The 12,045-nt window shown below is 35.7% G+C and overlaps 1 protein-coding gene across 1 annotated transcript; it reads right to left on the reverse strand.

Moving 5' to 3' along the window:
• Positions 1–297: 297 nt before the first annotated feature.
• On the reverse strand, positions 298–9,500 carry LOC115209920 (39S ribosomal protein S30, mitochondrial). Its single transcript, XM_029778523.2, has 4 exons — positions 8,692–9,500; positions 6,081–6,192; positions 2,961–3,128; positions 298–677 (listed from the first exon to the last, which is right to left on the reverse strand). Exons 1-4 carry the CDS (start codon positions 9,469–9,471, stop codon positions 307–309), a joined length of 1,431 nt encoding a protein of 476 aa, XP_029634383.1. The 5' UTR covers positions 9,472–9,500; the 3' UTR covers positions 298–306.
• Between the last annotated feature and the right edge of the window lie 2,545 nt (positions 9,501–12,045).

Below are 12,045 nucleotides of genomic sequence, written 5' to 3' on the forward strand. Positions count from 1 at the left end.
AATGTTGTAATCTACTATTAAAGACTGTTATCCTCCATCTTCATGTTATATTATCCTTGTATTAATCTTATGCAAAGTAGAGTTCCACATACGTATCTAGCCTTGGAATATACCACACAGTAGGATATCATTTGTTAGTCAAATAACAGCATAAGAGATCCTATATGCACGTCATGAAATTTTCGCCCAAGTTACACTATATATACATACATATATATATATATTATATATATATATATATATGTTATGTATATATGTACAGACAATTTCCTGATAGAAAACAGAAGATTGAAATTCAATATACAATCAATTAGTTACTTTACGTTGATTACGTCTAGATACTTTCTTTTGTTTGTCTTCAAGATACCTTTCAATTTTAGAGGGATCATCCTCCAGATATGGCCGCAAAGGATAATTTGGTTCCTTCGGTTGATTCATAAAGAACTTAATCAGTTGCTTTAAAACATTGTCATTGAAATTCTGGATCTGACCATCTTTGAGCTCATAAAGATTTTCTTCTTCAGTGTGCCAACAGATGTTCTTCAGGTTGTTGCCATCGTCATCCTTCCACATCTCCAGTGTGTTAAGTTGGTAAGCAAAAAATGAGAACTTCTGTCCATCAGTGATCACTGTCTGAGTGGTAAGTGGATAAGTTAGCTCTACAAATGAGCTAAAACCTGTAAGAAACAGGAAAAAATATAGTGTTAGAACATTCACAACGCAACTAAGATAAAACCTTTACGATTATTTTATTTTGATTTCTGTCACTAGACTTCAGCCATTCAGGGGTACTGATGACTGCAAAGGTTTTTAGTCAATTATATCGATCCTACTACATTGTCAGGTGTAGAACTTATTTTATCAATCTTATAATGTACAAAGAGTAAAGAAGTTAGCCTATGTTTAAACATAACCGAATATTACAAAGTATTGTTTAATGCATCTAATCTGCCTGTTTTCATTCTTTTTTCTCTGTGTGTGTGTATGTATGTATGTATGTATGTACATACATACACAGACACAGAGTCCAAATTTGCTTCATATGCAATTACAAGATAATTAAATTGATCAGTTATTCCATATCTCTTCAAAACACCAAACTATTTAACATCAAATCCGTGTAAAATTGACTGGTAACATGAATATGCAAATAAAATTAATTTTAGTTAACTGCATCATTTTTCCTGGTTTCTAGTAAAATAAAAAGAAGAAATGGGGGCATAAAACAAAAAGCTTATTTGACTGGCAACAAATAAAGTGATTATGGAAACTTCCATTATTATAATTAGTTAAAATTACAGTATTCGGTCAGTAATTAATCTTTATAAACAATAAATTTTATAGAATCAAATGTATTCGAAGTGAATTGAAGTCACCTGAATTTCTGGTTCATGTATTTTTATCTTATTTTTAGTAGAGTAATAAAATTCTTTTATAAATTTTCATTTATTTTGCTATTTTCATTATTGCATACATTAATCTATGATGTTTGGTCTGCTCAATTGAGGTTGACTAGGGTCTAAACAAACTTTTTCATTTTTAATCCAACCCATGCTAGCATGGAAAACGGACACTAAACAGTGATGATGATGATGATGATGATGATAATTGACATTAAACAATATCTCTCACACGTTTTATTCTAAAGTAAAATGTTACTTAATACTGTGGCAAACATGCCACTGGATATATCCTGAAGTATCGTAGGAGATATTTAAACAAAAACTAAAGGTGCTGACTTAAATTTCTATTAAAACTGGATGTGACATATTAGCAGATCTCTGTTAAAGTCAGATGGATAAATAAAATAACTACATAATTTATCAAAGTCAGAAAAAGTATATATAATCAATTTTATTCAAAGCAAGCATGAAATATAAACATCGTATTCCAATTCATAAGAAGTATGAATTTTCAAGGAAGTTTTTTCCAACCCGTTTCAATGAATAAATTGAGAGTATGTCTACTCTTTGCACTAATCGTACATTTTTTAACACCCACTTCAAATGTTAGTATACAGTAGGTAGTGGGTAATGTATCATATTACCAGTTAAAGGATTATGAATATAAGTTTTGTGTTAAACTGAGGGAAAATGCAACAGAAACTTAGGAAATTCTCAAGACTGCTTATGGATTAACTCGTATGAGTCAAGCATCAGTTTTCTGCTGCCACAAAGGGCCAGGCAAAGCAAGTCCACCAGGAAGCTCATAATGATCCCCTTTTTTGACAGCAAGAGCATCATCTACATCTACTGGGTTTCTTCTGGCAAGACAGTCAATAATGAGTACTTTGTGGAGGTTTTAAGGGAATTCAAGAAAAAGTTTTGTCACAAAAGGCCAGTGTACCTGCACCAGTCCACAATTCCATCCTAATAACCAACTCCTTGACAGAGATGGGCATTGAAACTGTCCTTCACCCTCTGTGACTTTTGGTTTTCTCCAAGTTGAAGGAGAAGATAAAAGAGTCTATGACAAGGGTCCTGAACACCTTCACTTTGGAGGACTCCCACAGAGTCTTCATGAAGTGGCTGGAGTGCTATAATAAGTTCATTGAAGCCAGTGGATCCTACTTTGAATGAGATTAGACTTTTGTGCTTCTCTGAAATTAATAATTGTCTCTCTTGAAAAAGTCTCAAAACTTCTGAAATGCACCTTGTATAACAGTTGTAGCAGCAATGCAGAACAGAGCTGCTGAGAAGGTACTTTGGTAACTGCTAGCTGTGACTCAAATTCTATCTATGATATATTGACATGGTTAAATGAGAATAAAATGATTGAATTTCCCTAGTTCATCACCATGAATCTTAGCATTTTAAAGTATTTTATATAGCCATGTTGGAAGAAGTACACTGCATATGATCATTTAGAAAACTAGGTGTGAAATCAATAAATAAAATTAAGGAAGGAAAATATATCTTTGTTTTCTTTTAGTTAAAAAAAGTTGATGAAACAAAATTTACCTAGGAAATATGCTTGGGCTACTGTCCAAGCAAAGGATGTGATTAGACCAAGACCTTTCTGGAACTCGTAAGTGATCTCAGGACCAAACTGCTTTATTTTTCTTTTCATCTGAGATGAACAATGAAATGATACCAGGCCAAATTCACATGGATCACCATGAAAGAATCCTGTTTCAAAGAAAGAATACAACAAAGTTTACTAATTCACTGATACAGTTTGAATACTTAAAAGTCCCAATACACCAAAGTTTATCCCTTTGGCAAATGTACATGTATAATAAACACTAAAAATGTGCAGACAATAGACTCCCTCAAATGCTCAAGGGGATCATTAGAAGTAGTAGATAGCTTTTGTTACCTAGGTGACCAAGTTAGCAGTGGAAGAGGAAGTTCTGAAAGTGTAGTTGCTAGAATAACAGGCTGGACAAAGTTCAGAGAGTTTCTACCTTTGTGGGTAACTAAGGGCCTCTCCCTCAGAGTGAAAGGCAAACTGTATGATGCATGTGTACGTAGAGCTATGCTACATGACAGTGAAACAAGGCTGTGACTACAGAGGACTTGCGAAGGCTTAAAAGAAATTAAGCTAGCATGCTCCACTGGATGGGTAATGTCAGTGTGCCCACACAACAGAGTGTAAATGATTTAAGAAGAAAACTAGGTAGAAGAGGTATCAGATGTTGTCTGCAAGAGAGAAGACTGCACTGGTACGTTCATATGATACTTATGGATGAGGACAGTTGCATAAAGAAGTGCCAAGCTGTAATTGTTGAGGGGGACCTGTAAAGGGGGAGACCCAAGAAGATGTGGGACGAAGAGTGAGAAAGGATCTTTGGATACTGGGTCTCACTGAGGTAATGAAAAGGGACTGGGAGTTGTGGGAATTTGCTGTACTTGAGAAGACACGTCAAGCTAAGTAAAATTGCTGTCATTCATACATACAGGCTTGTCCTTTACAGGTACCAGTGCCACATAAAATGTACTTGTGCTGGTGCAGCATAAATGCACCTATACCAGTGGCATATAAAGAGCACCCAGCACACTCTGTGAAGTGGCTGGCATTAGGAAGGGCATCCAACCGCAAAATCCATGCTACAGCAGACAATTGGAGATTGGCCAACTCCTGTCAAACCATCCAATTCATGCCAGTATGGAAAATGGATGTATGATGATATATAATCTTACTGTAAAATTAAAACAGCCCTGAACTGTTGAAAAGCAAGTGTATACTACCACAATCAAAGATTTATTTTGTAGTAAAATTATATGTTCAAACACATAAATATACTTTGATATATTAAAAACTATGTTAACATTTATTTAATTTTATGCATGACCATATATCATTAAATATCATATAAAAGTAAAACATTTATTAGAAATATATTTCTTTTACTGGCTGAGTCTGGAGAAAGAGGTAATACTCATAAACTTTGCAGGCCCTCCTAGACCAATGAGCTTGATGCCATTAAAGTTCAATTTACACTGTTACAGGTCAACATGTAGGGTTGGACACAATAAGGCTGACAAAAGGTGGAGAGAGAGAGAGAGCATGAATCAGATGTGCTTAGGTGGAGGAGGTATTATAAAGCTAAAAAGATATTTGCAATTCCATCTGATCAAAACAACCGTAAGTTCAAATCATGACCATAAACTGTGCATTATTCATATCAGGGCACATAACTCAGTGCTAAAATGCTTAATTGACAACAAAACAATTTCTACTCCTACTTTGCAGTTAAGTAGTGTTTAGAAGTAGGAAGAGTAATAAGCTGTAAAACTAATTGCTCCAACAAACAAACCTTCTCATCCATGCAAGCATGAAAACATTGATGTGAAACGAAAATATATTTAATCTTTGATCTTTTTCCTACAGGTGGCATCTCAGTCATTTAATTTTTTAAATATGCTAAATAACTGAAGCAAACTTTTAACATATTTATTGCTAGACATGATTTACTATGTTGGCTGTTTAGAAAAAAGAGAGATGCTGATAAAATAATCATCAACTGGGAGGAGAGAACTGTGCTGTGTCTTATAGAAGGCTAGCTGTGGTAAATAGAGTGAGAGTGTCCAAAGTTGTTTCTTGCTCGAGATGGTCTGTCTGAGTGCCCAATGTGGTCTGGCCTTCGTGGTTTATTTAGCAGTGTGCCAAGGTTGTGAGACTGAGTTAGGCACCAAACAGTTTTTAAAGGGTGAAAAGGGAGTGATTTAAGATCATCTGAGGAACCATATGATGACATACCTTCATGCTGACTGGCTGATTTATAGATTAATCACATGAAACTGAGGCAGGTCACTTGTGACACTCTAACTGAATATCTTGCAGTTGGCGTTTGAATCTCTACGATATTAATACTAATTTAAATTTTATTAATTGTACCTACATATATACACACACAAACATAAGTGTATGTATGTGTGCATATAGATATAGAATATATGTGTGTGTGCACACACAGATTGACAGATGAGTGGATGAATGCATGTATGTATAAACAATCATAAAAGGATAATATGTATGTGTGGTGTACACATATATGTCTATTTTGATATGTCTTCATATTGATATCATTTGGACAACAGAGATGTCATGATTACATCTCCCACAAGCAATACATCTTGTTGCCCAGCAACAGGACATATTGTTTCAACAGACAAGTTCAAACCAGGCTAGAAAGAGATATAAATATACATTAAGGCAGTCATGTCCCTGTCACTGACGATGATGATGATGACAATAACAACACAGTAACAATCATCATCATTTAACATCTGTCATCCATGCTGGCATGGGTTGAATGGTGTGACCAGACCTGGCAAGTTGGGTGGCTGCACCAGTCTCCAGTCTGATTTGGCATGGTTTCTACAACTGGATGCCCTTCCTAACACCAACCACTTAACAAAGTGTGCTGGATGCTTTTATGTGGCACTGCACAGGCACTTTTATGTGGCACCACATAAGTGCTTTTATATGGCACCACATGAGTGCTTTTACACAATGTCGCACGGGCGCTTTTACACGATGCCACACAGGCACTTTTACATGTTGTCGCATGTAACAATGTTGACAATTATAACTATGATGATGGTGATTGTACAAATCTAAATTTAATACATTACCTGGTATACAAATATTCTTCACTTTTTCATTTTGTTGAGATAAATCACTTGGCCAGTAGCAGAACTGTGAATATTCACTCTCAGTACACAAAGGGCTGTCCCGGGGAACAAACTACAAAGTGAAAATCAATTTAAACAAACCATCAGAGAATTACATTAATTCAGAACAAGGTATATTATGTTAAAATACACATTAGTTATAAGAATATCAATCAATGAGTGGACAACTACATGAGGGATAAGTGGTTCAAATCCTGACAATAGCATTGCATGTCATTGTGTTTCCGAGTAAAACACTTTATTCTACATTACCTCATTGAATCTAAGCTATTGATAATAAATATCAGATCATCTAGGAATGTTATGATGCAGTGATATACAATGCAGAATTTATGTTATGATACAGTGAGATGCAAGGTGGAATTCATGCCATGAAACAAGAGTTAAGTAATGACTCTTAAAACTCTTCAGAGTTTGTTTTGAGGAACGTACATTAACATTTTTATAAAGGAGGGGATGTTGGGTATATTGTTAACTCTTTGAAATTTTTGCTTTTATTTTCTGTAGTGTATGTAATAAGATACTCCTTCCTTCTGTGAAATACAATGGTGTAAAAGAAAATAGGAATGAGATCGTTACTGTTGTTTAGGCCCAAAATTAAATTAAGAAAATCGAAGCATTTATTTCAGTGCAACTCGAGTTTACTGCACCCACCCAATGTGTTTCCTCATAACATTTCTTTTTTTTTTTAATTCAGAAAGACTATACTTTTTAAACCATTTAATTATTTGTTCATGATCATTGCACAACATGATGGTGTTAGATAAGATATCATACAGAATACTTTCATTAATGCTATTACAATATATTTCCAATTTGAATTGTAGTGGTAAACTTAGAAATGTTTTCATAATGCCCTCCAATTTCATCTTGATAATAAGCAATATCAATCAAGACAATACAATAGATTCCTTTTATGTTATGCTAGTTATTGAACTATATAACCATAATCTGCATCTTCAAAAACATATCTGCAAAATTTCATTAAAAATATGCACTATTTAACAAAGTTATAAGGAAACAAGTTCGTGGGAACTATTGTTATTGTCTTTATTTCTAAAAACAGAAAGTCTGTAGTAATTGTTTAGTCCCAAGTCAATTTTGATCAAGCAGACCTCTGAAGAAAGGTGTTTCAACCTTAACCATCCCTTAGAACAATGTTTCGGGGTTTGATTTGAGGAAGTCATATGCTGTTTCTAGCAGGTAAAACACCTGCATAGAAATTTCAGGAGTATTGACATGACTAAAATGGCTATTTCTAGAAACTGAAACAGGACCATATGTTCAGCTGTCCAGTAGCATCAATCTTACTCTGACATTTAAATTTGAACATCATTGTGCTTTGCTTGTCAGTGAACAATATTTCAATGCAAAACAAACGGTTACGAGTTAAGAAATAAACCACCATTTGATTGCTCGACATGCTGGAAAGAGAAGACAAATTCCTTTAAATGACACCCTACCATCTGCTTTCGTTTCCATTAGTTTTGAAAATAATAAAGTATTTAGTAAAACAACTTTATCATTAGTAACCTGATGTCTGGAACATAAATTAACATGAAATTTACAGAGCAGGTTTTAAGTCATATCACTTTAAACTTGTATCATAGGATAAGGGTTAAAAATAGTTTTAAAACATCAAATAATATAGTCCTAGATGTGCAAAAAGAAGGTCACAACTGGAACGCCTTTAATCACAGGTTTACTCAATGAGTGACAGAAGAAAAAAAATCTGCTCATTTTCTGACCCAACAAAGTGTCGAAGAAGGAGCTGAGCCGTAAAACTGGTTACAATAATCTGGTCTTTGAAATATTGAGATCAGCAGCAAATATGGTTTGGCTATGCATTCAGTATTAACCGAGGGAAGATACCAAAGGTAGGATTAAAATTAACACAAGCTGGAAAGTGAAAGTTTGGGCGGTTAAAGAATACTTGACATAGAACAGGTGAACGTGAACTGAGATCAAAGTATCTTATATGGGACAATGCAAGGAACTATTAAAGACCGGTCTGAATGACGCTTAATTGTAGAATCATTGCCTCTCAACAGGGAAGATGAAGGTAAAATAATTATAGCAAAATAACATTTACACACATAAACATTTTTCTCAGACAATGATTATAGTGGGGGTTTTTTTTTGTTGTTTTTTTGTAGTGAGACCTTTCGGTCAGCAGACATGATCGCATGTCTGATCAAGCACCGCTAAGCAAACATACGATCAAAGGCATTCCAGCCGTGATATTCAGTTCTACTGTTCAGATATAGTGTATCTAGGACTATTTCATCGTGTGTCCTTCCTTTTTAAAGATGGTAGGGTGTAATTCGAAGTTAAATATGGTTGTTATTTCTTGCATTCTTACTGATATGCGTATAAAGGCAAGGGACAATGGGGTGAAGAATATTTCTTAAAGTAAGTTATTTAAATGTAGTTATGTCTACACAGAGGTCATCGAAGGAAAGAGAAGGCTAGCATGTAAAACAAGAATACACACACAGTATATGTGTTTGCATGTAAGAAATAAAAGTGTATATGTATTCTTTATACATACCGGCATAAGAGGCTTCTCACTGCGGATTTGAGAACAGATGAATTCTGTGTTAAAACGGCTGTACATTTTCTCAAAACGCTGAAATTCCCTATCCTTCCTTAATATGTAGGGCTTCGTAGGAATACCATAACGGTCCCAGAATGCCCGGACTCGAACATTTTCTGCAAACTGGCTAGTCAGTAGATGAGGGAAATCAGGAGCTAGAACCGAGAGCAAACAATTGATAATTTTTTCGGTTTGGAGAAATGTTACGTTATCAGGATCCAGTTTATTGTATCGTGTATATTTTATGTTTCTGTCAATAAGGAAATTTTCAAATAAAATAACCCTTTCGATTAATGGTTTTATACGCTGTAAATAAGCCATCGCCTCTTCTTCCATTTGTTCATAAACTTCAGGCATTCCAGGAGCCATGTGAGTTTTGGTCACGTATTGTTGATATTCAAAAGACCTGGGATAATGCTGAACTGAGGGGCATTTCCAAGTAACTTCTGGAGATGGTGATAACATTTCGAAACGATCTTTTAGCTTCAACTTCGTGTCTTTTAACTTGTTTGATTGTTCCCAGATTGACCAAGATCTCTTTTCGGTCATGTTTCCCCATGATCCTGGCGGCCATCTCGGTTTGATAGGCGGATATTGAATTTCTTCGCCGGGAATTTCCTCTGAAGTATTTACTGATACAACACTACTAGCATAACGATTATTTGTGTGGAAAAACGAGGAGAATCTAGAGCAAGATCGACACGACCTCGAGAGCATGAGTGATGGCATCGCCATTTTGACATTGAAAAAATATTTCAAGGGCCGTAACTCTAAATCACTTTATCTCGTGTTAAAAGCGTAAGAAGTTGGTGCTTGGAATTACTAAATTTGATGCCTTGTGGTTTTAACTCCATATCAAACCGGAGTTAATTTACTCCCTAATAATTCCAATATTTAAAAGAGCCAAGTATATAGTCGTAACCAATATTTAGAGCCAACTGGATGCCAACAAAATACATGTTAGCACGGTTTCAGAGCGCAATCTGCCCGTGAATTTCAAGAATTTGAAAGAAAACTGTGACAAAATGATTAGTGTAGATATAATAATTATAGCTTTTACTAAAGCCTTCGACTCTGTATCATATAGGAAACTTATATACAGATGTAAAACAACAGAATCAACATAAAAACTCAAGAATGAATAGGAGCCTGATTGAATATAAGAATGATGGCAGTAAACAACAGAGTGAATTACACTTGAGCCTGTGATGTTAGGCTGGAATTTACAAAAGTCAAATTTCAAGACCTCAGTTTTGTGAGGCTCAGTCAATTAGATATTTTGCTGCTCACCAGAATGGGGGTATTGGATAAGGGGGTACCAATAATATATTGAAATGGAGCAAGGGTGTAGTCATCATCATCATTTAACGTCCATTTTCCATGCTGACATGGGTTGGACAGGAGCTGGCTAGCCAGAAGACTACACTAAGCTTCAGTGTCTGTTTTGGCCTGGTTTTTATGGCTGGATGCCCTTTCTTACACCAACCACTTCACACTGTGGACTTGATGCTTTTTATGTGGCACTAGCACAGGCGAGGTCAGTTTGGGCACGTTTTTTACAGCTAGATGATCTTCCAAACGCCAACCATTTTACACTATGAACTGGATGCTTTTTACATGGCACAAGTACAGGCGTAGCACCAGCAATGCCAGGACACCAGCAATGCCATGACACCAGCAATGCCGTGGCACTAATAATGCCATGGCACCAGTATTTAAATAAATAAAATGCTTATTCTTACACGCAATTGACATTTTGTAATTGAGTCAGGGGACTGACCCTATTTAGCAAGTTGCTTCCATCATAACCTCAAGTTGGTCCAAGCATTAGTAGTGAAATTTGGTTGATGAAAACAGTGTGGATGGGAACTGTTGAAAGCACTATTCTTGTTTTTATGTGGGTGAATACATCATATTGTTTTACACAACTACTTGACCCTTGAGTGGACTTAAGCAGAGTTCATTCTGTTGCAAGCATTCTGAACCCAGCCTCTTGTTTGAAGAATCTTCCTCATTAGCCTTGAGGATCCTGAAAGAGATCATGGGTGTTGCCTCTCTTTTCCAAACAAAGTCACGTCTCACACACACACACACACACACACACACACACACACATACACACATGTACGTATGCAAGCACACAGGTACACAATATATAAAAGTATGAGGGAGCATGAAGGCATGTAGTCTAGTGGTTAGAGTATTGGGCTTAGAATCATAAAGTCATAGGTCCAATTCCTCAACTGAGCAGCACATTATGAACTTCCACAAGACATCATTTCATATTACACTAGCTGTTTTTAGCTGAAAATTAGTATTTACTGAGTGTTGGTGCTGCTGATTTCTCCAGCCTGCTGACGATGTTCCACTAAGTCAAGAGCTGGAGGACTGAGAGGATATTTATGTCTACTCATGACAGCATAGGCACAAAAAACAGAAAGTTATAACATGGCACATATAACAATGTCATAATTACTTGCAAGTGTGAACTATGTTCTGTATGTATGTGTGTGTGTGTGTGTGTGTGTTCGAAACATTGGAACTTGAAGCAGATAAACTATAAATATAGCATATAAATATAGAGTTAAAAGCCCTTTGAATAAAAAAAGTCAAAGGTTTGACATCAAACAATACATATGCATAAGAGAGAGAGAGGTTAGTGGAATTGTTAGGTACCTGACTGGATGTCTTATGGTATGTTCTGAATATTTGTATTCTGACAATAATAACCTGTGTTGAAGCTAATTCCAAACTGTATCAGTCCTTGTTTTGCCTTTGGACAACAGTTGTACATCATCAATGGTGGTCATGCATTAAGAAAGAAACCTTACTAAGGGCAGCAGCTTCAAGAGGAAATTTTGTAGCACAGATCTATGATAGTCTCATGAGACATATAGAAGCTCTTGTGTGTGTGTGTGTGTGACTGTATGCACGTGTGTGAGTGTGTAAAGTATGGTAGTCTCTTGGGTCTAAGAAAGACACCTCTGCAATTTCTTGCTGAACAACCTGCACAGATGATTTGTTTATAGTGATCAAATTTTTGTGCTGTACATTAGTCTCAAATTAACAGTACTGGTGCATGGTGTACCATACACGAGGTGAAGCATTTTGCTCAAGAACACAATGCACTACCTGGTCAGGGAATCAAACCCATGATCCTGCAATCATGAGTGCAACATGCTAACTACTAGGCCATACACCCTCACATTTTTTTGTTGTTTTGTTTTTTTGAGCTCAATGGCAGAAAATATTTCAACTTAAGATAGATTTGAATTCACAACCTAGAAGAACAAACAAGTGTCAATATGC

The sequence above is a fragment of the Octopus sinensis genome, linkage group LG3, assembly GCF_006345805.1.
Source record: "Octopus sinensis linkage group LG3, ASM634580v1, whole genome shotgun sequence".
NCBI lineage: Eukaryota > Metazoa > Mollusca > Cephalopoda > Octopoda > Octopodidae > Octopus > Octopus sinensis.

What these genes read in the sequence shown, in the direction of transcription:
- LOC115209920 (XM_029778523.2), bottom strand. Translation starts at nt 9,471, where the DNA reads ATGGCGATGCCATCACTCATGCTCTCGAGGTCGTGTCGATCTTGCTCT. An exon ending in GTGAGAAGCCTCTTATGCCG is followed by an intron (nt 6,193 to 8,691) that starts GTATGTATAAAG and finishes TTCACTTTGTAG; the next exon opens with TTTGTTCCCCGGGACAGCCC. An exon ending in GAAGAATATTTGTATACCAG is followed by an intron (nt 3,129 to 6,080) that starts GTAATGTATTAA and finishes TCTTTGAAACAG; the next exon opens with GATTCTTTCATGGTGATCCA.